The following is a 27,780-nucleotide window of genomic DNA, read 5'->3' on the forward strand; positions in this document are numbered from 1 at the left end:
TTGAGAACCACTGTGGGGGAAAATACACCAACAGCCCTGATAACGCAGCGCCAGATGTGCGGTTCCAATACTTGTTTAGGACTCGTCAAGACTGCCCTTCATTTCCTGGAGTGGCTATTCTCAGGCTCCCAATTCTGCCTGACCTCTGACCCTCCCGGCACAAGATCCAGCCTCCAGGGCACTGAATCCAACTCCAGATGCCAGGCCAGCCCCGTCTCCGGACCCAACCTGCGGTCTGGTTTCTAGACTCCAGATCCATGGAAGAATGAGTTTCTGTTGTTTTAAGTCACCCGGTTTGTGATACTTTATCAGGGCAGGTCTAGGAAAGGAAGACAAGAGGTAAACTCAGGCCTGGTTTTTCAGTTTCTCCTCCGAGTGAGTTTCTACAGGTTAGGATGCTTGCACATGTAACAACCAAAACCCACTCTGACTGGTTTAGACAACAAAGGGGATTTATTCTATATATGCAGTTGCTTGATAAAGAGAGATCTGCATGCTGACAATATCATCAGATGAACATATGAACACGAGGATTACACAGGGGGACATGTGTTACTGAGGTTGGGGTGTGGGTACAGCTTTATCATCTCAGACAGAAGACTCTTTCCTTTGAACATGTGCATTCAACTTACTTCATGGTTTTCCTAGAACAAAACCGTTCTTTACATTTGTGGATTGGAAAGGGATTTAGTATTGGAGTCATCCTCAAAAATGACACACCGGCTTTAGCCTCTTGAGACAAAAGTCTCCCAGCAGGTTTTAGAATCCAGTATGTTCTACCAAGATTTCAAAACTCTTAGTTAGAGCTGCCGAGCTCTACCCAGGTGGGACAGCAGCTGGAGGCAAAGCATTCCTCAGCATGAGCTCACCACAGGGCTGCAAACATGACAAATTCTCAGAAGTCCAGACACCGGATATCCCAGCCCTGCACACTGCTGTCAGAGAGAGAACTACAGACTCTTGCTTGAGTTTCTCCAGCAAGGGAACAAAAGCCACAAAGAGTGCTGGACACTTCGCTCAATCCTGTGGGCACGCGTTATACACTAATCGATGCTTTTGCCACCTGGCAGTGCGCTGTTTTGAGCAATTGTATGTCTATAGGAAATAATAAAGTGATTCATTTTTATCTTGAAAACGTCAATAGTTAACATACATTCTATCAATATTGCCTTTTGTCCCCAGCTTCTGCCTCCAATATTTAATTGTAATGTATTGTAGTTGCAACAAGTTGAATCAACTGAGATTGAAAAATGAGATGTGAAAAAAAAAAAAGTGGAAAAACATATCCTTTGTGGTCAATATTCATCTTGCAAAAAGGGTTTTTTTCTGTAAGGAAGCCTGCCAAGAGTGGGAAAGACAATGAAGATAGAAAGTGATTCACTTAATCAGCAGCTTCAGAGAGGTCAGAAGGAGACAGAACTGGCCCTTGTACTTGGCAAAGAGAAGAGAGTCAAGAGGTTGGCTGGAAGCCCCGGAAATGCATCCTGTGAGACGAAGAGAGGGCTGTGTGTGACCACGCAGTGGTCAGGAGGATGGGGTGGACGCCACACTGCCGGGGGAGGGAGAGGTGCCCCCAGCCGCCTAGGACATGACCTCCGCCCTCCCACACCTTGGCTCCCATCAGGGCCCCTTCCCTTTCCTGGAAGTCAATGTTCCCTTTATGTCAACAACCTCTCCATGACCTTAATACTCTCCACCCGCCAGGCTCCTGCTTGGGTTGTCCCAGAAGTGACCTTTCGGTCAGAACCTCCTCAGTAAGAAGACTGGATCCATGGGGTCACTCACCTGGGACCCCCGGCACTTAGCTCACCAGACTAAGAAAGCTCAGGCTAGAAGATGTTGTCAAACAAAATCTCCCTAGACTTTCTCCAGCAATCATGTCCTGGAATTATCCCAAGCATTTTTTTGTTTGGTTTTTTTTTGGCTGTGTTGGGTCTTCGTTGCTGCACATGGGCTTTCTCTAGTTGTGGCGAGCAGGGGCTACTCTTCATTGCGGTGCGTGGGCTTCTCATTGCAGTGGCTTTTTTTGTTGTGGAGCAAGGGCTCTAGGTGCGTGGGCTTCAGTAGTTGTGGCTCGTGGGCTCAGTAGTTGTGGCTCATGGGCTCAGTGGTTGTGGCTCGTGGGCTCTAGAGTGCAGGCTCAGTAGTTGTGGCACACAGGCTTAGTTGCTCCGCGGCTTGTGGGATCTTCCCGGACCAGGGCTCGAACCCGTGCCCCCTGCATTGGCAGGCGGATTCTTAACCACTACGCCACCGGGGAAGTCCCCAAGCATTTTGTAATCCCACCTCGACCTTCCAAAAAGTCTCAGTGAAGGAGGAGGAAGTCATTTATGTATCTGTTGGACATTTGTTATTGTCACCTGCCACCTGTGGGCCTGGTACTGTTGGTCGTATTTGGGATACTTCATGAAGACAGGCAAGTTTCTACTCTCATGAAGCTTACAACATAATGAAGGGATGCTGAACAAAGAAATACACAAACGCGTTTCAGTACTGACAACGGATATGAAGAAATTAAAATGCAGCCATGCAGTACAGGGTGACTTCGAAGGGGCCCCCTTAGTGTGGGTGGTCAAGAAGAGCCTTCTGAGGGGGTGATATCTGAGCCAAGATCAGAACAGAGAAGGAGGCAGACATGAGACCATCTAAGGAAGAGGATATAATGGATCTAAGTGGGAAGATGCTCATCTTGTTCAGCAGGAAGGAAGCCAGTGTGAAGTGACTGGTGACTCTCAACAGAGGCGATTTTGCCCACCAGAGGATACTGGACAATTGTGTTGCCACACTGGGTGGGGGGTTGCTCCTGGCAGCTAGTGGGTAGGGCTGCAGATGACTCTAAACATCCTACAGTGCACAGGGCAGCCGCCCATGATGAATTATCCGGACCAAAACATCACTGGTGCTGAGGTTAGAGGGTAAACTCGAGGGTGAGAGTGGCAAAGGTGGGCAGGGAAGTGATGGGGCCGTACTGGGCTGTGCAGCCCTCATGAGAAGTTGGGGTCACTCTAGAATGATGGAGGCCACTGAAGACTGCTCCTCTGGAACCCGGCATGCTCTTCTCTATTTTGCACTGATGGTTCTGGTGGAAAACTGACAGGAATGGTACCACAACAGGCCCTCATACAGAAGCCCAAACGAGAGAGAAGGGTGGCTTGGACGAGCAGGGGAGATGCAGAGACATGGATGGTTTGGGATATGCTCTCAAGATGAAACAGACAGCTCTGTCGGTGAACTGGCTTGTGTGCAGCGGTGGGGGAAAGAGGAATCAAGCATGATTCCTGAGATGTTCGCTGGAGCAACTGGATGGTTACTTGTGACATTTTTGTAACGAGAAAGACTAAGAGAGGATTTGTTTGCGGTAAAAAACCAGAAGCTGTTTTTGGATGGGATGAGTTTGTGACACTTATTAAACATCCACATGCAGAGATACGGCAGACAGTGGGCTATCACCATATAGATGGTATTTAAAGTAGATAAGCTACACTAAAGTCCATCAATTGTGTGCCGGTTTATAGTAGACTACTTAAACAGTAATACTAACTTCAATATCAAAGGGGGAAAAAAAAGGAACATTTTTCCCTCTTGCAGTTTGCATAGAAAAAGTTGGTTAAGCTCTAATAATATATGATTCTTGGAAGAATAATTTTTTTAAAAGAGGCAGGACAATGTGAACTAAGAAGATGTTGACAAACGCAGAATGATCCAGCAAAAGTAGTTAAGAATCAGGGCTCAGAGAACTTGAACTTCTTTCTGGCACCCCAACTTCACTTTCCTGATTCAATCGCTCCCCTGGTGGGATTGCTGTTATCCCACTTCTCCGTGAGCCACCTCCCAAGCATCCGCAAGGACCACTGAAGAAAGTGCCCCTCTGTGAAGCCATCTCTGTTCCTGACCCGAGTGGCTGCTCTTCTCTGTGCGTTTGAGACACTTGAAATCCAGTCCTTCCCACAAGCCAGGCCTATGTTAATGTCATATCCTCTCACTGAGTGCTATGACTATGTACTATGAACCCCAGTTTGCAGACCAAGTAACTAAAGCACTGGGAGGTGAAATTGCCAAGGTCACCCAGCTAGTCAGAGGCAGAGTCAGGATTTGAACTCAAGGCTGTCTGCTCCAGAACTCCTGCTCCTATTATTTTTTCAATGACTTTTTTCCTCCACTAGACTTTCAAGTCCTTAAAGAACAAATCAAGCCACACTGGGTTCACGGTGAATACCAAGTGTCCTAGGTTTGCAAAGTGCCCCATATTTGGAAGTAGTCTTGACATTTGAAATCCTATCGTGAAATCACAGCTACAAGTTTCAGTCTCTAGGCATTTACAACCCAGGCCACTGAAATCTGCTATAAACCACCAGTCACTAAAGGAACACTTTGCAGAGAGGAAAAGTAAAAATCTTGATTTTTCTTCTTGAAGCTGAGATGTTTATTTAAAAATCAGCCCAAAGCTGTATCAGAATTTTCTCTTTACTGAATTTCCTTTCTTTTTCCAGGAAGAAAAAAAATATATCACTTTCCCCTTTTGTAGCAGGTTCTATGGGGAATTCCCTGGTGGTCCAGTGGTTAGGACTTGGCACTTTCACTGCCAAGGCCCCGGGTTCGATCCCTGGTCAGGGAACTAAGATCCTGCAAGCCACACAGCATGGCCAAAAATAAAACATAATAATAATAAATAAATTGTAGCAGGTGTTCTGACCTCATCACTGTCCTCCCTCAGATAACACCGCCCCACACACTGACCTTCACCGTCGTTATGGGGCTGCATTTACTCTACATCTGGAAACCAAGGCACATCTTCCTACACTACAGAGAGTAACAGCTTAGCTCCCTACCTCTTGCTCCAACTGTTCATAAATTTTAAGCAGGATAATAGCAAAGATGTTCACTGCAGTGTTATTTAAAGCAGCAAAAGGCTAGAAACCATCCAAATGACCACCATTATTGATGTAGTTGATCAAACTGTGATACATTCACCTGACAGAATATTAACAGCTTTTTAAAATGTTTACTAAGAATTTTTATTAACAAGGGAAGATGATCACCACATAATTGGAAAAAAAAGGATATTGAATATAACATAACCACAATGTGTATTAAAAAGTGGCACTTACAAGATTCCCAGAACACTGCCTTGTTACCTCACCACCATCCAATCAGAACAAAGTCACACACCCTGCAGCCCTCACCCCAAATTTTGCCTATAAAAACTTTTCCCTAAAAACCATCAGGGAGTTTGGGTTTTTTGAGCACAAGCCACCCATTTTCCTTGGTTGGCCCTGCAATAAACCTTTCTCTGCTCAGAAAAAGGAAAAAAAAAAAAAGTGGTACATAGACAAAAGACTGGAAAGAAATAAAACAATGGCAATGTGTTAATGGGATCATGGCTCAGCTTTTTTCCTCATTAAGCTTCCTAACTTTTCCAGCTTTTTGTGTGCATTATCTTCTAGTCAGAAAAAGACATTATTGGTTATATTTTAAAATGTGTCTGTGGCTTCTGGGGTGAGAGAAGCCTTTGTTCCATTTCTGGCACCTTTCTAAAGACAGTTAGTCATTTCTAGTGCTGCAAAGGAAGGGTACCAATTAAAAAGCCCACAAGGTGTTTGCAAAGTTGGTGCATTCTTTTATGAATAAAAATGTGTTGAAAGAATATTATGTGCTAGGTGCAGGGCAAGTCCTGAGATACAGATATTAGTAAGACAAGGTCTCCCCTTCAAGGAGCTTATAAGATGCCCATTTAAAATCTTAGAATGAGAAAAGAATGTGTAAAGAAAGGTGGACCCAAATCCTTAAAGATGAATACGTTTCTATGATCATCATTTAAAAAAATCTATCTAGTGATTTAAACAATCAACCAAGTGTAAAAGAGTGACAACATAAATGGGGGTCCCAAATATTGATGTTGGTTGCAAATCTGTGCCCTAACCTTCCGAAGGTCTGGCTGTAATCCCCCCTTTCCCTCTCCAGTACCCTCCACAGGAAGGTAACGCAACACACCAGAAATTTCCCGAATATGGTTTGTGCTCAAGTCTTACCTCAGAGTTATACTTCCCCCTCCTATAAAAAGTAGCTCCCTATCCATAAATTGCATCGTACTCGACAGACCTTTCCTTTTTCAGTCATGAGACCTCTCCCGTGCTGTCATCTGGTTTGTGACATCCTGGATCCTCCCCAAGTACAAACCAGCCTGCCCCCTTGCTCTCCTGGGCAGTCCCTCTTCACTAAGGCAGCGAGAACACAGTCCTGTCTAGTGATAGATCCACAGACACATTCCGCCCCCCACACAAAAAAACCCAACAACAACAACAAAAAAACCCCAAAGCCCTCTTCCTTTTCAAGCTAAATTTTGCAAGATCAGATCCATCTAGCATGAAAAGGTCCCAAACTATCCAAAGTGCTGACGATTCCTGAAGCACTCCCAGTGAGACAGGCAGTTAAATGCAATGGAAAACTGCTACTTGCCCTAAACTCAAACTTTTGTTTCATTAAGGAATAATCGGGGGGGGGGATTAATCTCCTGCCATAGTGCTGTCCTGGGAGCAGTGAATGACGGAGCTGGAAAGGACCCAAGGCTGCTGCATCCACAGCCTTCCTGTTACAAACTGAGGTCCCCAGAGCCCAAGGGACTTGCCTGAATTCCCACTGTTGGGTCAGAGCCAGCAGGCACCTGGCTCTTATTCTCACAGAGGGCTCGGTCCCAGGGCTTTCAAACTTTTACTTCTCAGAGAAAAACGAAGCTGCAGCCTGCAGTATGTGTGTGTGTGCTTGTGCGTGCGCGTGTGTATTAATACATTACATACGTGTACCACATGGTGAAGATGGTCTCATCCACGAAATGGTTAAAAAATGGTGATAAGAGACAGTGGGGAGCCAGCCAGGCTGCTCTGACACCTCCTGGCGGTGACCTGACCCGGGGCTGATCCTTGGAACCCTCTGAGCCTCAGCTTCCTGTGTAAATGAGGATTATAATAGTCTTCACCTCCCAGGGCTACTGTCAAGATTAAGCCAACCACTAAAGTAAAGCAAGTGTCCGACGCCGTGTATGAATTTAACTCTCACAACTTTCAGAAATGCAAACAAACAAAAAGGGAAGTTCTGATATTTTCTTCCCACACCCAGTGGTTCCTCTGGCGCATCCCAGGGCTGAACACACGCCCCTGGGGAGACCACACTGTCCTCCGTGCTCCCTCCCCGGCTGGCACTGGCCAGAAGAAACCCACCTCCTCACAAGGCTTTCCGCTGATAGCGCTGGTGTCCCTCTGGCGCCAGCTTTGTCCACACACCTTCCCCTGGGGCCCAGCAGCGGTCCTAGGGCAATCTTATGCAACCAGGCCACAAGCATTTCATCTGCTGGGAAGAGTTCTGCTCCCTGAGAAAACCCCCAAACGGTGCCTGTTCGGCTCATGTCATGTGAAGAATGACATGAGAGCAGCGAGCGCCCAAGGCTGCTCACCGCGGTGACAATGGCTGAGATTCACTAAAGGCATAAATCAGCTCATTGTCCAGACTGCGGTTTCCACTTGGTTTTGGATAATTTACTTAATATTTATTGATCACGGAGGATGTGAAATGGCCTGTCCTGGGTCAAATCAGCAATTTAAAATAGAGAGATACAGGGGAATGCCTAACCACGGCCAAAGTCATCCGTCCCCAGGAAATTCACAGACACACCCTGGGCAGGTGACCCTGGAGTGGGTGGGTGGGAGCAGCTCACCAGGCATCTCTCACAGCGCCAAGAACTCTACTAAGTTCAACCAGAGGAAATGTGGGGATGCGGCCGATGTCTACTCCGCCCAAACAGCTGAAAAGGGTTCCACCTCATACCTGTGCCAACGCGCTGCCGCTTGAAGGGCCAACAGCAGGACTCAAACAGGGGAAGGGTCTCTCCGCACCGAAGGGAAGGGACTGTCTGCAGACCAGCGAAACCGTAGTGCCCCGCGTGACCTTGCAGCTCCTGCCAATAGCTGAATTAACACGAGTCATGTTCATCAATCCAGGGAGGAAAGTAACATTTTGCTGAGTATCAGAAACTCGCAGTTAGTTCTGGTTCTCACTCCGTCAGAGAGATCACCACGGCGGGCACCCCTGAATTTCTTTCTCACAACCCTGGGTAAAAGCGCTGCAAAATAGAAGCAGAGGAGAAAATAAATGAATCCACACGTCCAAAGCCACCCAGAGGAAGGCCGGATTTCGGCCCTGGCTTAAAAAGCTCTTCCCTCCTGCTCTCAGGTCGCCGGGGCCAGGTAGGAGCTGGCGGAGGCTGAGCGGACCTCCTGGGAGTCTCCTGGGGAGAGCGGGTGATAATCCTGAACTTCCGGTGATTCTCCTCCTCCCGCCGCCGCCCACACACCTCAGCCTCGGGGGCCTGGGGAAGAGTGATGCCCTGCCCAGTAAAGGCCGAGTCCCTGTGCTGCTCAAAAGCCACCCAGGCCAGTCCCGACTCGGGGACACAGCGCTGGGGCCACAAATTCCCAGTCAAAAACCCGAACCCCAAGCGTGACCAGTGTGAGAGGACTTACAGGAGGCAGTTTCCAAATGTTTGAAATCAGGCGAATTGGGATTTTCGTCCATTACTGGGTGGACATTTACGGTGACTGCATCGCACGGGAAATGCAGGGATGGGGCCCAGAGGCCGCGGCGCGAGGCGCACAGCTGCGCGTCGGGGGCCGGAGGGCTCAGGCCGAGCGGACGGCGCCTGAGCGTGAGGACCCTTGAGAAACTGTTTAGTAAGCACCTGCCTTGCGCCAACCTCCTGGAAGACGAGATCTTCTCTCTCAGCCCCCTGGCCTTGGCCGAGGTCTGCGGCCTCATCTCACACCCTCCGGCCCTGGGTTCCCGAGCTCTAACCACGCCGCCAGCCTGAGGACGCCAGGCTTGCAGCCCCGGGACGCGTCTTGCAGGGCGGCGCCAGCGTTCCCTCGCGGGAGTCTGAGAGGACACACTGAGCATGCGCAGCCCGCGCCCCGCCCCCTCGGGAGCCGCGTTCTCAGCTTCCTCCCCGCCCCCAGGGGGCGCTCTCTGCCCCAGAGCCCTGAGGGCTTCCGCCTCCGCCTAGCGGCTGCCTGCTGAGGGGGCTCCGTAGTCGGAAGCCCCCTCACCCAGTGACACAGCCCGCATTCTCCATTGTCAGCGTTAAGCAGTAAAGGTGACCTTTCTGCCCCTTCTGCTTATTGCTCCTCTTATTTCGCCTTTGGTTCAGAGCCGGGGCAAGGAGGAGGGAAGCTGATAAGGGCCCCTCCCCTAATATCCCAACACTCGCGGTCCCCACCCCGGGGCTTTGACCTTGCAGTTTCCTCTGCTTGAAATTTTCTGCCTCCAGATCCTAATTGTCTTCCTTTCATCAGGTTTTAGGTCAAATATCATTCTTGATTCCATTTTCCTCTTCTGTTTTCTTCACTTTTTTTTTTTACATCTGAAATAATCATGTTCATTTTTAAAGATGTGCTTATTCACTGTCCATCTCCTCCACCAGGAGGTGCTTATTCACTGTCCATCTCCTCCACCAGGAGGGTTTAGGAAGTAGAACTGACAGGACTTGGTGACCGATGACAGGTTCGGCCAGCGTCGGGCTTGCAGGAGGTGCAGGTTTGAGGTACGTTGGGTTTGTGGCGCCTGAGTCCTGCGAGGGAGGTGTCCAGGAGGCGGTGTGGACATGGGCGGTGGGGGGGGAACGATGAGCGCCCCCAGGACGAGCCTTGAGTGAGAGTGAGAGGTGAAGGGAGGAGCGCGGAACCCATCTCTTAGGATCTGGCAGAAGAGCCTGCAAACTGTGGCGGAGAAGCAGCAGTTATAGCCGGCTCAGAGGCCAAGCAAGAGGGATGGGGGCCAAAGCGGAGAGGTTGAACAAGGCAGTGATCGGCTGTGGCAGCCGCTGCAACGTCCAGCCCCATCCTCCCTCCCGCCACGGTGACCGCGGTGAGCAGCAGCCAGACCAGGGCAGCTGAATGGCTGGGAGGGAGGGCGTGAATGGGGAGGAGAGGCGAGGGGAGGAGGCCAGGACCGAAGGGATGGAGGCGGCTGGAAGTTGCAAACAGTAGGCAGGGCGCCATCTGCATGAACCAGTGGTTTTATTTCTGGCCCAGCTGGAAGTGAAAAGGGGGAGGGCTGGACTCATCTCTAGGACAGGCGCTTGGACATCTTGAGGCGGCTTGTAGCAGAAGCCCCGCTAAAGTAACAAGTCAGCGATTTCCAGTGGAGGCCAAGGGACCCATCTTCAACCCTGGATGTGGAGAGCCTTGTGCCTCCGCAAGTGAGTGAGGCCCATCCTCAGTGTGCTGGAGTGGAGGGGAAAAGGCTGCAAACTTTTTTTTTTTTTTAAACAAATGGGCGTGTGTATCTCAGGTATGGTACCAAGGGATGGGTTGCAGAAAAGGAATTAAACGTGAAGCAGAGGGAGCTCTGAGGTCAGCGTACTAGAGACAGCTGCTGTGTCTATCTTCCACAGGTGTGTAGAATTTCAGAGTTGCTCAAAATAAAACCCTGCCTATTGGAGAAAAACAGCTAGGAAATGGTTGTGATGGTGTTTGATGGGCAGAGCAAAGGAGCATTGGTCTTTCTGTTCTTTTCCGTCCCAAGAGTTTGAGTCTTCAGAGCTCCGTAAAAGCAGGCCCAGCGTCCATCTGCTCTATCCTTGCACCCTCTGCGCTCAGCACACTTGGAAGAGGCTCTGTGGCAAGGCTTCTAGGGTAGAAGCGGTCAAGGTTATTACTGGCTCTCCATTGCAGGAAGGAATCCGAGCTGGGCGTTAATGAGGAGCAGCTGGTGGCAGGTGGGCCCTTCCCCCTTCTTTGTTCACTGGAGGTGGGAAGTCAGTATCATCCCTCAGGAAGTCACAGCAGGAACGTTTGAAGGCCGCTGGTGGACGGGAAGAACTCCTCACAGCACTGGATCTCAGTGACCACCCTGCGGGGCTGGGATTTACAGACAGTTCCGAGCTTGGGGTTGGCCCTTTGCGATCTCAGACCTGGAGACCCACCCCGTCTCCCTGCATTCTTGGTTATGTGGGTCTCTGCAGTAGTAGCGTCATCTTTTTTTTAAATTTATTTATTTATTTTTGGCTGCGTTGGGTCTTCGTTGCTGCGCACGGGCTTTCTCTAGTTGCGGCGAGCGGGGGCTACTCTTCGTTGCGGTGCGTGGGCTTCTCGTTGCAGTGGCTTCTCTTGTTGCGGAGCATGGGCTCTAGGCGCGCGGGCTTCCGTAGTTGTGGCTCGTGGGCTCTAGAGTGCAGTCTCAGTAGTTGTGGCGCACGGGCTTAGTTGCTCCGTGGCATGTGGGATCTTCCCGGACCAGGGCTCGAACCCGTGTCCCCCGCATTGGGAGGCGGATTCTTAACCATTGCATCACCAGGGAAGTCCAGTAGCGTTATCTTTTAAAATGTGCTTTATTTTTCATCCTTGTGGGCTTCTCACTGTGCTCCGCCCACCCTGGCACTTCTGCACAGAGTGGGGACTCAACTTCTGCCTGTAGGTGGTCAACAGTTTATGAAGGAGGTCAGAGAGCCTCTATCTTTGGAAAAAACAAAATTCCACTCTGCAGAGCAACAGTTTGGATTCTGCCTAGAAGTGGGCACTGGGTGAACTCTCGAGATCATTCCTGCCCCACGATGCTCAGAATGGATGGAAATGGACAGGAGAGGCGCCACTGTGGTCACACAGGTGGGCTAGGGCTTTCCTGCCCGTGGCCCTTTCCCCAACACGCAGCGTCTCATCCCTTAGAACATGTGTTGGTAACAGAAAAGGAGTGAAGACAAAACCCAACATGTTGTAATCTAAGGAATATCATGATGAGATTTTAAATTTGAAAGCTGGAGGACTCAAAAATGTTTACATGAAGGGTATATGCAAATTATTTGCAGACAGCATTGAAACACATGCCTAATGAAGTTTCCAGGAAAAAAGTCCTGTGGGTTTACCTGTGAGAGATGGTGGTTTCAGCTCCTGAGGAAACAGTGGGGGTGATTGTGCTTAGGATAAGCAGGGGTGGGCCACATTTCAATGAACTATCTTTAACCTACTGAAACCTCTAGGAAAAGGAGTATTTGAGTAGTTGTTAAAATGCATTGTAGACCATCAAACAAACAAAAGACTTTATTTTGCGTGCATGATTTATTCCTGGCTTACAGGGCAATTTCTGTTAAGTGGAAAACTGATTTAAGAACCTCCAAATGGGACTTCCCTGGCGGTCCAGTGGTTAAGACTTTGCCTTCCAATGCAGGGGGTGCGGGTTTGATCCCTGGTTGGGAAGCTAAGATCCCACACGCCTCGGGGCCAAAAAACCAAACCATAAAACAGAAGCAATATTGTAACAAATTCAATAAAGACTTTAAAAATGGTCCACATTAAAAAAAAAAAAGAACCTCCAAATGTTAACAACTGCAAAACAGTTTTCTTAAAGACTCAGAAAGGCAAATGACCTGTAAATGAGTTCAGGAAAAGGCAACAGCTGGAGTTGCACCATTTGGGAAAATGATCTTAGTTGCCATTTCAACTTTCTTCCAATAGATAAGATTAGGAATTAGGGGGAAGTTCAGTTTATTGGAATAAGACCTAAGAAATAGTAATGACTAGAAAAGTACTTGAAATTTCAGTCTGAAGCCAGTTTTACTTCCACAGCTTTAGAAAAAGAGAGGAATGACAATGGGAGAAGTTCTAGTCATAAGCAGACGGGAGAAAATTCTCCACGTGTTCTGCCCTTCCCCCTTTGAACAGGATAGAACATTGTGTTTCTGATTTAGAAGAAAATGAAAGGACTAATGAACTGGAGCCCAACAAAAGCAGCACTTGTTTATGGGTCCTTAAATTCAGGGCAGGGGACAGCGTGGCTTTTTACTTTACCACACAGCCTGAAAAGTGGAAGGCGGCCTCGGGGACCCTTTGGCCCCTTTCCTCCTGTCAAGGTTCAACCTTAGTCTTCTAGAAGGCAGGGGGCAACATGTAGGGCCTGTAGTCTGCCCTCACCTGGCTGAGACCAAGACCTCAGGAGGTCAGCACAGCCACCGTGGCACCCAAGCCCCGCTGCATTTGTGGTCCTGGGCAGGGGCCCAGAGCTGAGCACAGTGGCGGCTCTGGCTGGTGCTTCCCAAACGCGTGGCGCGAACGGACATGGTGAATCGGGTGGGTGTGAGGCAAGCTTGCTTCCTCTCACTCGCCCAAAGCTTCGTCTGCTAGATGTAGTTCCTGCTTTGTTACCGATCAGGGCAGTGGATCTGCCAAGCTAAGTCTGAACTTGGTTGCGATTTTGGTAAGGGTGGGGTGAGGGGACAACCTTGAGAGCCATCTTTCAAAGACGCAGCAACAGGAATCAGTTCACAACAGGTGAACAACAATAGGGAAATAAAGTTTGCACAGATCCATTTGCACAAAATGCATTTTGGGGGGATGAACTGAAAGAAAATGCAATTCAATGGCAAAAAATGAGGAAAGCCTATTTTTTTCTACCATGACATCATCCCTCCCTCCTGTAACAGTTCCAGCAGATGTTTCCTAGGAGTTTTTGTTTTCTTCCCTCTCTGGGAGTTTTTAATGTAAAAAACTACTTTTGCTGTGTTCCCAATTATTTTCTATCTGACCACCCTTATTAGTTCTTTACTTACAACAATGACAATACTTCCACTTACATAAGGCTTTACTATCTATAAATTACGTGGTTGGGAGGAAGGGAGGGCAGATACCACAACCCCACACTGTACAAAAATTCTGTTTCCTGACGTGTCAGAGTCAATTCAAAGTGCCTTCTGATGAGTGTTCGCGTGGGAATGGTTCTTTCTCCCCGTTGGGCAGTGCCAGCAATGAGCTGGTGTTGCCCTATCAGATCCAAGGCGTGTTAGGGGGAGTTATTTATTTTTCCCTGTGGGGAATGGAGAATTAGATGGATGTTGGAGACGGACTTCCTCTCTCCCAGGCCGATGCTATGATTCCGGCTACACATCTTGATATATCTGCACGTCAGTGTCCCTAACATTTCTCTGACTACCTAACAGTGCTGGAGATTGCTTTCTGTCAGGTGTCTAGGAATGAAAGTAACTGAAACTTTCTTTTGGAAGAGGGGCAAGAGAAAGACCAAGAGTCATGCCCATTTCCACCCAAAATCTAATCTCACCAGCAGGTGGTGCTGTGACAAAAGCAATCGAGAGAAACCAGGTCAGATTGGGAGTCGGGGCTCCGGAGCCTGGCCCTGGTGCCCTCTGGAAAGCCACTATTCTGTGGGCACACACGTGGCAGCCTGTGGCTGACCCAACACCAAGCAACTTCCAGGGTCCTCGGTAGGGAGCTCTGAGTCTATTAGCAAGGCTGCGAGCCCCGTCAGAGCTTCCAACCTCTTACCCACCCACCCGCCAACCCTTTCCCAATTCGCTGGCCTTCCCAGCAGGAAGGACAGAGTGTGGGGTGGGGCTGGGGGATGCCCTTCCCCCTCATACTCACCCTGGAGATCCTGCGTGGCTTTGAGGAATCTTCAATTAAGCACTTCCCAGTTTTATAAGCAGTTCTGCGTACATTATTAGATGCTACCTTGCTGAGCAGAAGTGAAAAGAAACTCCTCCTCAGGCAATAACTGGGAGGCCCCTAGGCAAGAGCAAGGAGGCCCAGTAGTAGGTCTCCGCATCTTTAGCCGCTTCATATGTGCTCATCTCTTACTTTTCACCCACATGCCTATTTACCCCAAGCTCCCAAAGGGCAAAGGTTTGTCCTTTATCTCCATAGTACCTTATATGCGGCACGTGCTCAATGTGACTGAATGGTCTAAGAAACTGAGAAGCAAGCACTCACTGAACTGGCGGCCTTAGGAGAACAGCAGCGCCAGGCCTGTGCCCCTTCTCCCAGTCAGCCACACACGTTAGGACGCGAGGTGAGCCCCCACCTGGGACTTGCTGGGCCCAGCGGCTGCCCCTGGCACAAGCAGTTGCTGTGGGACCCATCGTGGACTCCTCAAATTATTGCTGCCTCTGTTGGCCATGCTCAGGGTGGACGTGTTGGCTCCTCTGGAAGGGAGCTGCCGTGGAATCGGAGCCACACTGACCGTCTGGGCAGGCCCCGCGCAAGGCAACCGGTGAGCCCTGTCCACAGGGGATTTAGGCACCGAGGAGGTCAGAGAGCCAGCCCAGATCTTCTGTAGTGACTAAAGCTTCCGGGGTGAAAACCCAGAGCCTCTCAAGTCTGCTCCGATCCGCCTGGAGCAGAGGGGCGACTGGGCAGCAAGGTGCTGGGGGGTGGGGCTGGGCGCAGGGATCCTGAGATGGTTTCGCTCCGGCTCTAGAGCAGAGAGCTCTGCCCGGGCTTGGGCAGTCTCGTCCCTTGGTCACTGGGTCCCTTATGGGGCTGAGAGGAACTCAATCTTCTTCCACAGCCTTAGTGGTTTTCAAAGTACATGGTGTACAAGTAGCCTGACACGGAATGAAGAACGGACGTCACCAAGACAAGGGGGGGGGGTCCTCTGATCTGGCCACCTAGTCAGGGGACGGACAGGCCATTACCGAGTCTACAAGAAAGACTAGTTGCCATGTCCTGTCACTGAACCAGCCAGGTACCACTGGAGGGCAGATCTGAAGAAGGAAAACCATTCTACCTGGGAAGCTGGTCCACATGAGACAAGAGAGAAGACCTGCAGCATCTCCAAAACATGGTTCACAAGATGCAGGGTCGGCGGGGAGGGGTGGGGCACTAGAGTCTGTAAATGGGGCCAGTAAGTCAGCTAGGAATACCGGATTTCCTAGTGGACCCCACTGCACTGACATTATTTCTGCTAGGGGTAGAGAGCGAGGCAACCAGCTCCGGTGTACATTGTTAATCAACTATACTCCAATTTTTATAAAAAGATCTATTAACATGTTCAGGTGACTGAGGGGGCCTTGAGAGAACTGGAAACCAATTTGGTTTTCTGGGAGTTTTCCAGGGATCTCCTCTATGCAACCTCATCTATTCCCCTTTTACCATCTACCCTACACAATAACAAGAAGAAACAGAAAGGCTGTAAGACCAGCTACGCGTATTGTTAACCACAGGGTTGATTTCACTACGTTCGTTCAATGTAGGTTAACCTGTTGGGTATTTTCCCTTCAAAAAAAATCAAAGTCGGAGATATCTGATGACCCCAAAGTTACATGCATTCATTCCAAACCCAAGCTGGGTGTGATCATCTGCAAGACACATCTGGCTCTTGAGACAAAAGCAGATGGGTCCAATACTTGTAAATTTTATATTTATTATAACAAAAATGACATGTTCATTTGTGCATTCTGCTTTAATATAACTCTTGGTATGTAAATGATCTAACTGAATTCTATACAATCATGCTGATTGTGGCAGCATTAAGGAACACAATTACAAAGTGTCTGCAAAAGAGGCTGGGTGGGAACAGGAGAGGAAGAAAAAGGGTCCGAGGCCCCTCGGGTGCAGGTTCGTTTCCAGTGGCCTAAGGTCCACCTTATTTGAACAGCAATGCTCTTAGCAATGCTCAGGCTCATCATTCAGTGAATTAAAAAGGTGGGGGGATGGGGGTGTGTGGGCGGGAAGGTGTGTCAGAGGGGGAGGGGAGGGAAGTCAGTTGTTTAGTCCCTTATGCCAAAACTACAAAACATGTGAAGCATCACTATACAACACTGAGCTATTTACAATAGAAATTTTTCAATCAACTGTTCTCTCAGAGAAAATTAGTGAATCCCAGTGACTTAGGTCACCTGACAGAGTAAAGCAACTCCTAGGAGTTAGTCTCCATATTCTACAAATGTCTATCATTTTCAAGACAAAAAAAAAAAGGCTTCCCCCCGCCTCCCGCAAAGAAATACAGAATTACAGTATTATTAAATCATTTAGCACTGGCAACCTGCCCTGCCTTCCAGACAAACAAAACAACACAAAGCCACTTTAAGAAGTATTAACATTAACTGTTTCTCTGTAATATATTAAACCTTTTGTTCTTTGTCTTTACACATCTGATATGTTAGGGGAAGAAGTTAACAAATTTAAATCATATTGGTACAGCATCACGAGAAGAAAAGTGGTAATTATTTTAAAAAATGACCAACAGAAGGGGACCCTACAGACTGGCTGCAAAGACAGGCTGGGAAAGCGTATGGGAGAAGGGCGTGGAGTAAACCCCTGGTTTAATGGGAGCCCGGGAGGCTCTGGCAACTCAGCCTTTGTTGGTTAGTTTATTTTGAAGCAGCGCGCAGTGGGTCATAGCGGTGTGTCACAGGAGTCCGGCAGCTGGTCCACCGGGCACTGCCGCGGCGGCGGCTGCACGTGGAGCTGTGAGGGCGGCGGCGGCGGCGGCGGCTGCTGGTGTTTCATGATCTCTTTGACCTCCTCCTCCAGCTCCGGGGGAATGATGAACTGATCATCAGGATCCGGCTGAGCCGGGGCTGCAAAATAGCCCCCCGGCTTGCGGAGAGGCGCGTCCGTGGCCACCTCTATCACGTTGTGGCTCCGTTCCTGGGGCGCCACGGAGCCGTTAGCCCGCCGGCGCCCCATGGTCCCCACGGCGGCACAGTCCGCCCTCCGGGGCAGGGCCGGCTCGTCCTCGTTGGCGCTGATGACGATGCCCTCGTCGCTGGCCTCGGCCGGCAGCTGCAGCAGGGGCTGCTGCCTCTCCTTCTCCTTGGCGCGGCCACAGTGGATGTCCACCTCCACCTCCACCCGGCTGCCGTTGGTGAAGACGCCCTCGATGGGCTCTTCGTCATCGCTGTCGAGGCCGTTGTCGGAGAAGGCGCTGGAGAAGGTGGCGCTGGACAGCTGGCGCTGGAAGGAGCTGGACGGGCAGGCGGGGTGCAGCGAGCAGCGCGGCTCGCTGGGGCAGGCGGGGCTGCTCTCGCTCAGGGCGCCCGGCGGGGGCTCGTCCGAGGCCGTGGACCCCACCTCGCTGCTCATTTCGGACGTGGAGAGCTCGCTGCTCATCTCCGAGGCCAGGCCGCTGCTGGACGACGGCACGCCCAGCCCGTCGGCGGGCCGCTCCTTGATGACCATGCTGACGGAGGGCGGGAAGGTGCCGGGGCTGGGCGGCGGCACGGGCCCGCCGGCGCCGAGCTCGCAGCAGCAGAAGCTGTCCTCGGGGACGCTGAGCTGCACCACCACGGCGCTGACGCTCTCGCGGCAGCCGTAGCTCTGCGCCAGCGTGCACAGCTTCTTGGCGGCGGCCAGGGCGTCGGGGACATTGCGCACGGCCCCCACGGCCTCCTCGACGGACAGGCTGTCCCACAGGCCCTTGCTGCCCAGGATGAAGAACTCGTCCTGCGGAGTCAGGGCCACCGACTGCACGTGGGGGCGGGGCACCACGCTGGGGTGCAGGAACGTGTAGCCCAGGATGCGCGTGGACTCGGTCACTCCGTTCACTTTGCCATCCTGGAAGAAGAGGGGTTTCCAAACAGACGTTACCATGGAGCACGCGGGGCGACGTGCGGCTTCCCTGGGGCCTCCTGCCTGGGGGACCACCGGAGCGTGACACGCGGTCCACGGGGGGAGGGGCTGCCCACCCTCCTGTGAGTGGTTCATGCCCACCTGTCATCAGAACCCTGGGGCAGAAGCCCCGGGGCAGGTAAGAAGCAGGAGGGACAAATGGAAAGTATCTCAGTTACTCCCTTTATTGGGACCCGTCTATCTCCAAAGCAGACCATCACCTGACACAGCAACATGGCAGCATTAGCGCCTCCTGGAACCCACGGGGGTCCCGAGAGGAAGAGCCTTGCTGAATGAGCCAGTGCCGAGCAGCCCCCGAGGCAGGTGCGTTCCAGATAACGCCCGGAATCTTAGGTCACTCCCCAAAGCACATCAACCATCGGGGGCGGGAATGTCTGAAGGTCCAGAAGTGAGGGGAAAGGCACTGTTTTAAACGTAAGAAGGTTAAAAACGATTGGTGGGGAAATCTTGGGGTGACTAGCTGGGTACGACTGATCGCGTTTGGAGAGGTAGATCCTTAAGAAGTGCCAGCTCCTACCGCTTGCCTGAACTCACTTTCCTGGCAGCAAATGGAGACGACGAAGTCTCCTGCTTCAGTCCAGCTGAGTTCACGCCACTTAAACCACGAACCAAAGTTTCAGACCACTTGCCAATAAAAAGCCTTTACTCTGAAGCTGGAGGAGAGGAGGGGAGATAATCCCAGGGTGTACCTGCTCTGTTCTTTATTCTTCAAGTTTGAGGTTCTCGGGTCTAGGACGTGCCTCTACATGCCCCTATTTTTAACACCTTTTCCAGAGGAGGCTCCATTAGGACAACTTTTATGTGTGTCTGGGATGAGGGAATAGTGATGGTCTAACCATCTCCCTCGAAGCAAGTGTTTCTTCCGGAGAATACCCGTTCCCTTCCCAACCCTACCACATTCCTTCATTTGGGGGGGCGCCCCCCAGCTCGGCAGACAATCCCGCCACGCATACAAGCAGGCAGCACAATTCGAAGTAAAATTACTAAAGCGGGGCTTCAAGCACAATTTTCAACTCTCTTAATTCTCCTAATATATTTGTTCTTCCCCAAAATGTGGAATTTGTCAAAAATTACCCTGGCTGTTCTGCCCAGCCCTTTAAGTTCTCACCACATCAGAATCAATGATTTTGTCTGTGTGTGTGTGTGTGTGTGTGTGTCTGTGTGTGTATTTGGGGGGCATACCTCATGGCAGGGAAATTTAAAAAACCAACGCAGTGATACAGACAAAGCGAGGAAGAGGGAGGCAGAGAAAGCAGGAGAAACCTCTGAAGCACCAACTGTGACGCATTTATGTAGCAGAAATGGTTAATCTTTGCATCGTGTAATGCTGAACATTTAATTCAATATGTTTAATAGTTTCATTCAATCCCACCTGAGACTGTCTAGCGTACATTTGAATCCTCTCTGCTCTTAGAACAAGCTGGGAACTACAATCTGCACGTGGCCTCCTCTGCCAGCCCTGCGTGGTGGATCCCGTCTGCATCTTTCCCACGGCCCTTGTCACAGCCTGCCGGGAGTCACAGTCTTTCTCTACCGGACTGCAAACGCTCACCACTGTCTACCCGAGCCGCACATGCCTCCAGGGCTTTCATCCACACGACTGGACGCCTCCCGGGGGCAGACGTGTGTCTCCGGGGATCCTGCCTGTAGCCCACATCGCGTTTCCGGCGCGCAGCAGGTGACCCACACTGTAGGATGAGCTAGTGAGTGGGGCACAGTTCCTCCAGCCCATTCTGGAAGCTGCGCTACAGGGAATCTTCTGTAACGAAGACTGACACCAGTGTTTCTCAACAGCGGCGCTCCTGACATTTTGGGCCGAATCATTCTTTGCTGTGGGGCTGTCCTGCGCCCTGTAGCATGCCTAGCGGCATCCCTAGCTTCTCCCTGCTGCATGCCCCAAGCATTTCTGTTGTGACAACAACAGTGTCCTCGGACGTTAGCAAGTGTCCTGCCGGGAGGGGGGGGGGGGGAAACGGCCCCTGGCGGAGAACCACTCACTGCCTTACTCAAGTGGAGCAGGAGGCATGAGCCAAAGTCACTACTAGTTACATCTACACTGATACGCACACGAGCCTCGTAAGACAGGACAGATACGCTGCCATGCCCACTTTACGGAGGAGGAGTCTGAGGCTTCAGGTTTAAAGGTCGTAGCCCGCAAGCAGCAGATGTAGGACAGGAGGACCAGCGGCGTGACTTCAGGGCTGGGGGCTTCAGCCCCCGCCGAAGTGCCTCCGAAGAGCGGCTGTGAGGATGAGATGGTATCACGGCACAGCCCTCGGTGCGGAGAGGCCGTCGGTAACTATTTTATTACTCTGTATATTATAATGTCTTCAGACATATCACACACAGAGTTTGCTCTACGATACTACGGACTTGGAATTTTAACGTCAATGTTTAAAGAATGTTCTTTGGCGGGAAATGCTCCCTGGCTGATTCTGCCACGACCCTGGCCCTGTCCTCCCCCATCCTGAGGAAAATCCCTCTTCCTCACCTCCGTGATAATGGCCTTGTGCCGTTTGATTCTCTTCAGTTCTTCCTCACAGCTCATAACATATGATCTGGACAGAGGCAGCGGCTTCCCATTCCGACAGAGAACCGTTTGGCACTTGCCCACGTTAGCAGAGGTCAAGGTGAAGGGTCCTCCTGGGTCCACAGGGTCATGCTTGATATGACAAAGGACAGCAGCACCTCCAAGTTTCTGTCCAGCAGTTCCAAGCTTCCTGGAAAACGAAGAGACGGGGTAAAAACCCACACACACCCGTCACATGTAGTTTTGCCAGACTGTACCACTGGACGGGGCTAGGAGGAAAAACAGAACTTGGGGCTCCACCAGGCCTCTTTCACCAACGCAGGCACTGCTCAACTCAGGAAAAGAGCCTGTGGAATCTGACACACACAGACACATACACACACAGACACACACACACACACACACACACGGAGAGGTGTCTGCTCACAACTGGGGCAGGTGTCACTTCACCACGAAAGACCCAAGGAGCTGCTGTGGAATAAAGGAGCCCTTATCCTGCTGCATCCAGCCTGCCACTCCCGTATCGGCGTGCCCCAGAGACAGCGGGAATGACCGCTTCTCTCTTCATCCCCCTCTCTAAATCCCCTCTGCTCCCGAGAGAGGACAGCCGGAGTGACCACTTAACAGGAGCAGGTGTGAACACACTACACCCACTGACACTTCAGAATTACCTGACCACCCTCTCTCTTTATTAGGATGTTTGCTGGGACGTGCTTTCAAGTGCGGCACCATTCATGTTCTTGTCCTATACAGTGCAGACTTTCTAGATGAGTGATGTCTATTCTAGAATATTCACAGAAAGGACATTCTAGTAATGAAGCTCCAAAGTGCTTTTATTCACCAGCAGTCCATACACGTATTGAATACACAAGACACCTGCAAGTTCTAACAATCAAAAGGAGGTAAGAACTCTTCTCAGAAGCCCCACAGATGGCAGTGCCTCCCAGACGGATCCTGGGTGGTACAAAAGGTTAAGATGGACAGACGCCCCCGTTTACAAAGGCAGACCCTGTCTAGGTTAGGCAAGGGGCACCGCTAGCGATGGAAACCAGGGCTGCCTGTTCATATAAATTAGGATGTCAGGCACAGAGAACATACAGTTCTCCTGAGGACTGAAAAGATCACCACACACCCCACATCCTGTTAACCAACAGGGAAAGTAAGAGGCCAGCAAATGACCTAGAGATGGGCTGACAATCTGGGTCTCTAAACTCCAACTTTTGCACATCTACGACCAGACTGGACTTCAGGCCCTGCCAAGGCAGCACTGCTTTCTTCCTGTCAAAGGCACAATGATTCCTCCCAGCAAAGCCAGAATTAGGATGGTATTTGTGAGAAGTACAGCTAGTAATCAGAGTCTGAGGCTCTTAAGTTCTTAATTCTCATCCAGTGTTTGAGGGTCTATAAAAAGTAGACCGCTTAGGAGTGTGTGAAGGGTGTGTGTGTGTGTTACGTGTGTCTGTATATATGAAATGTGTTGGCTTTTTTCCTAAAACAAGATGGTGGTCAAAACAGCAAAGTAGATAGATGTCCCTGTCTTATACCTTATGGCATTAAGGTATTTAGAACAATGACTGGTATATATTAAGGGCTCACTAAATATTAACTGTTATCAGCATCAATTATTAACTGCACATGCCCACTAGAGAATCTGAAAGACAGGTGAGTCGAGCAGCAAAGAACCCCACTGGGCTTGCCTCTAATGAGCTCTTCAAGAGTATTCATGACTTAGGGGAACTTTCAAGGCTTCTCTGGGCCAGCATTCCTTAGCAGACACTTTTTCTACTCCTGTTGCAAAGATACTTCCTCTGGCAGATTATCAAGGCAGGGAAAAGGGAGAGAAAGAGAAAAGATAGTCATTGTTCCCATGACCTTTAGAGCACTCTCCACTTCCTGGTCCCACAAGAGCAAGTGTTTGCAGTACAATATTAATAGGCAGTTCCTTTACAACCTACAAAGCCTTTAAAGTGACAAAAGAGCGAGCAAGTCTTCGAATGTGGGAATGCTCATAACATGCAGCCCTCATAGTTAGAAACAACATTCCACAACTTCCACGGTGACCAAAAGCTCTAGGGAATGGCCTAGGATTCTACTAGTAACACTGAACATTTAATAAAGCGGGAAAAACAATATATGAAGAATGATTTAACTCCTGGCCTAAAATTTGACCATCTCAAGTTCTCGAAGGTTGGCACTTCTTGAATCAGTGACAGTGTTTCATAAGGGGGAACAAACCGAGATGGAAACAGTCCATTTCAAAGAGCAGTCCACACGCCAGAAGGTCTAAAGAGTGTCTGGCGCTCACATGATTTGGGGTGAGGGGAGTGTGTCGTAAACGATCTGGTGAAAATCTGGAATCACGACAGGCCTATAAGACCGGTTCTGGGAGAAACTGAATTCCTGTCACTGACTCGGCCTCCAACAAAGTTGTCTGAACATCAGTGTGTCTCAAACGGAACACAGTCCAGCCCGGATACTTGGGCAAAACCAAATCGCCTGAATGCATCTTGAATCACGCATATTCAACAACAGGCTTTGAGATTACTGGACACCTGTTTTTCTAACCAGATGGCAAACACTCAAAGAAGAGCAAGAAAACACAGGGCAGGTGCTCTAAGTTTTACCTTTGCATAACAATGAACGTATTGACCATGTATTCTTCTTCGTTTTTTGTTTTCTGCAGCTCTTCCGACAAAATGTCACTCATGGTACACTGGAGAAGGTAGGGCACCTCCACGTTCCGGTCTCCATCAAATACACCATACAGGGCCTCCCGGTTGTCACGGAAGTTATTCACCGACAGGGCTGCAACACACAACCTGCAAAGCAAGAATGCTTTGTGCTAAGTTGACTCATCTTTCCTTCTCCATGCCCAAACCAACTGAGTTTTTTTCAGATTTGCTTAATCCAGTCTTGTCTCTTTCTTCTTGACTCCACATAGATTAAGAATAGGTAAACTAACCCCAACTAATTTATATCAACTAATTTCTGTGAGTGAAGAAAAATGATAAGCACATATTTATGCTTCATGGCTTTCCCCCACTCTTCTCTTCTGATGATTTTATTTTTAAATGGTAGTGAAAGAAAGACAGTAGGAGGCATGGGAAATAACACCAGATTATGAATGCATATGTTCACATTCATTCACAAAACATTTATCAAGGAGAACTTCCACATGGAGCAAAAATGGAGTAACAACTAAAACACTAGGAAAAGTACAGGAAAAGTATATACTGGTGGGAGGAGAGCTGCACAGGGCACTCTAGAGGCCTGCAGAGTCTCTCCACTTAATCAGACTGTTTCCAAGTAATGTAACTGTGTCCCATAAATTGTCCAAAATGAATAAAAGACTAGGAGAAAAATTGAAAGCCAGGGCATCAGTAACTGGTGAGATGACTTCAAGCAGCCCATCGCACAGGGGATTGGAATCTTCAAAAGAGAAGAGAGACAGACAGAAAAAAGTTTTGAAGCATCAATGGATGGAAATATTTCATATCTGATGAAAACTATAACCTACAGATACAAGAAGCTCAACAAACAGTAAGTAAAAGCACGTAAAAACACTTAACTGAGGCACATCAAAATCAAATTGCTGAAAACCAGGGATAAAGGTGGGGTTTGGGGAGTTGAGAACAACATATCCTACAGAGGAACAAAGGACGGATGACAGCAGAGTTCTCATCAGAAACAGTGCAGGAGACAGCGGAGCAACATCTTTAAAGTACTGATGGGAAGAAAGTGTCAACCTGGATTTCTAAACCAGTGAAAACAGCTTTCAAAAGTAAAGGTGCAAAAAAGACATTTTCAGACGCACAAATAAAAGACAACCACTACAAGAAATGTAAAAGGAACTACATGAAACAGAAGAAAATGATACTACCAGATGGAAATCTGGATCTACATAAAAGAATGAAGTGTATTGGAAATGACAAATAGGTGAGTAAATATAAACATTTTCTTTTTCTTATTTTAAAAATCACTTTAGAACAGTGGTTCTCAACGGGGGACATTTTGCCCCCAGGAGACATTTTGGCTTGTAACGATTGGGAGTGGTGGTAATATTGGCATTTAGTGGGTAGAGGCCAGGGTTGCTGCTAAATATCCTACAATGCACAGGGCACCCCCCTCCTTCCCCTGCCCCACAACAACAAAGAATTATCTGGCTCAAAATGTCAATAATACTGAAGTGGAGAAACACTACTTTAGAATAACTGTTTAAAGTAAAAATTTTAACAATGTATCCTGGGGTTTACAACAAAAGTAGAAGTAAAACACATGACAACAAGAGCACAAAGACTAGGAGAGGGGAAATGGAAGTACACAATGTAAGGTTCTTATAATACACGTGAAATGATATATTACTTGAAGGTAAACCTTATTAATTAATAAGGTAAAGGTTACGCTGTAAACCCTAAACAAACCACACACACACAAGTAGAACTAATAAGAATAAAGGAGATAAAATGGAATAAGAAATATTCAATCTGAAAGAATGAAGAAAAAGAGAAAGAGAGAATCAAGAACAGATGAGACAAGCAGAAAACAAATACTAGTAAACTGGCAGATTTAAACCTAACCATATCAATAACTTCATTAAATATAAAAATGGTCTAAACACCACCCAAAAAGACAGAAAGTCAGATTATATAAAAAAGCAAGATTTAACTAAATACTGCCTGTAAGAAATACACTTTAAATATAAAGAGACAGGGGCTTCCCTGGTGGCACAGTGGTTAAGAATCTGCCTGCCAATGCAGGGGACACGGGTTCAATCCCTGGTCTGGGAAGATCCCACATGCCGTGGAGCAACTAAGCCCGTGCGCCACAACTACTGAGCCTGCGCTCTAGAGCCTGAGCTCTGCAACAAGAGAAGCCACTGCAATGAGAAACCCACGCACCGCAACAAAGAGTAGCCCCCGCTCGCTGCAACTAGAGAAAGCCCATGCAGCAACGAAGACACAACACAGCCTAAATAAATAAATAAACAAATAAATAAATGAAATACACTTACTAAAAAAAAAAAAAAACTAGATTTATTAAAAAAATAGATAAAATAAAGAGACCAATAGCTTAAAAGCAAAAGGATAAAAAATGATATACAGTGTGGACCCTTGAACAATATGGGTTTAAGCTGTGCAGGTCCACTTATGTGCTGATTTTTTTTCCTCTAAATACTACTACAGTACTACACAATCTGTGGTTGGTTAAATCTGCGGATGTGGAACCTCGGATACAAAGGGCTGAATGTAAAGTTACATGTGGATTTTTGACTGTGTTTTTTGACCCCCGCGTTGTTCAAGGGTCAACTATGCTAAACACTAATCAAAAGAAAGCTGGAATAGCTACATTAATATCAGACAAAATATATTTCAGCACAAGGAAACAAAGAGTCATTTCATAATGTTAAAGGGGTCAGTTCATCACAATGCTATAACATTCTAAATGTTTATGCACCTAATAACAGAGCTTGGAAATACATGAAGCAAAAACTGAGAGAACTACAAGGAGAAACAGATAAAACTATAGTTATAGTCTCTCAGTCACTGATGGAAAAGCAGACAGAAAATCAGTAAGGATATTTAAGACTTGAACAACATATCAACCAACTTGATCTAAATGATACCCTACCCAAGATTTTTTCCAAATGCACACTGAGTATTTACCAAGATAAACCATATTCTGGTCCAGAAAATGTCTCAGTAAGTTTAAAGGATTCAACTGATTCAGAGTATGTCCTCTAACCATATTGGAAAAATTGCTTAGAAGGAAATTTATAGCTCTAAATGCATAGAATATTAATACCTTAAGCCCAAATCAATGACCTAAACTTCTACCTTAAGAAACTAGAAAATTAAGAGCAAAACAAACCCAAAGCGAGCAGAAAGGAAATAATAAAAATAAAAGCAGAAGTCAATGAAATAGAAAACAGAAAACAACAGAAAAATCAATGAAACCAAAAGCTGGTTCTTTGAGAATATTAATAAAACTGATAAAACTCAAACCAATTTGATCAGGATAAACAGACAAATGACAAATATATCAGGAATGAGAGAGGGGAGAGACATCATCACTACAGATCCTATACACATTAAAAGGAGAATAATGGAATATTATGATCAAGTTTACGCCAATAAATTTGAAAACTAGATGAAAATGCATAAATTCTCTGAAAGACATAAATTACCAAAGTTCATTCAAGAAGAAAGAGATAATCCTATATTAAAGAAATTGTACGTTTAGTTATAAACCAAAGAAAATTCCAGGCCCAGATGGGATTTATTAGTAAATGCTACCAAACATTTAAGGAAGAAATAATATAAATTCCAAACTCTTCCAGAAAACTGAAGAAGAGGAAATACTCCTCAACTCATTCTATGAGGCCAGCATCACCCTGATACCAAAACCAGACATAGACACCACAAGAAAGGAAAACTACAGGCTAATCTGTGAATACAGACATGCTCAACAAATTACCAGAAAACTGAATCCAGCAGCATATAAAAAAGGGTAATACATCATGACCATGGGGAATTTTTTCCTGAAAATGCAAGGCTGATTCGACGTTTTAAAATCAATGTAATTCACTACATCAACAGACTAAGAAAGAAAAAATATGATCATCTCAATTGATGCAGAAAAAGCCTATGACAAAATCTGATACACATTATAAAAACTCTTAGCAAACTAGGAATAGAAGGGAATTGTCTTAACTTGATAAAGGAAGTCTACAAAAACACTTTTAACATCATATTTAATTGTGAAAGATTACATTCTCACCAAAGAAGATATAGGTATGGATGATAAGCATGTGAAAAGATGATCAACAATCATTAGTCACTAGGGAAATAA

The 27,780-nt window shown here is 48.1% G+C and overlaps 1 protein-coding gene and 2 long non-coding RNA genes across 3 annotated transcripts in view; 1 reads left to right on the top strand and 2 right to left on the bottom strand.

The window, feature by feature from the left end:
- Positions 1-8,553, bottom strand: part of LOC309639571 — a 160,337-nt gene extending 151,784 nt beyond the window's left edge. The window contains exons 1-2 of the long non-coding RNA XR_014251754.1: positions 8,514-8,553; positions 7,819-8,113 (exon numbers count right to left, since the gene is read on the bottom strand). This is a non-coding gene — a long non-coding RNA (uncharacterized lncRNA). The remainder of the gene's footprint in view (positions 1-7,818; positions 8,114-8,513) is intronic.
- A 785-nt stretch (positions 8,554-9,338) lies between these two features.
- On the top strand, positions 9,339-16,778 carry LOC309639574. Its single transcript, XR_014251757.1, has 2 exons — positions 9,339-9,435; positions 9,470-16,778. It is a non-coding gene; the product is annotated as an uncharacterized lncRNA (long non-coding RNA).
- Positions 16,172-27,780, bottom strand: part of PHLPP1 (PH domain and leucine rich repeat protein phosphatase 1) — a 214,813-nt gene continuing 203,204 nt past the window's right edge. The window contains exons 15-17 of the mRNA XM_082416908.1: positions 23,556-23,750; positions 20,893-21,121; positions 16,172-18,326 (exon numbers count right to left, since the gene is read on the bottom strand). Of these exons, the coding sequence (XP_082273034.1) occupies positions 17,166-18,326; positions 20,893-21,121; positions 23,556-23,750 (1,585 nt within the window). The 3' untranslated portion in view covers positions 16,172-17,165. The remainder of the gene's footprint in view (positions 18,327-20,892; positions 21,122-23,555; positions 23,751-27,780) is intronic.

This window comes from Balaenoptera physalus (genome assembly GCF_965194825.1).
Source record: "Balaenoptera physalus genome assembly, chromosome: 12".
Classification (NCBI taxonomy): Eukaryota; Metazoa; Chordata; class Mammalia; order Artiodactyla; family Balaenopteridae; genus Balaenoptera; species Balaenoptera physalus.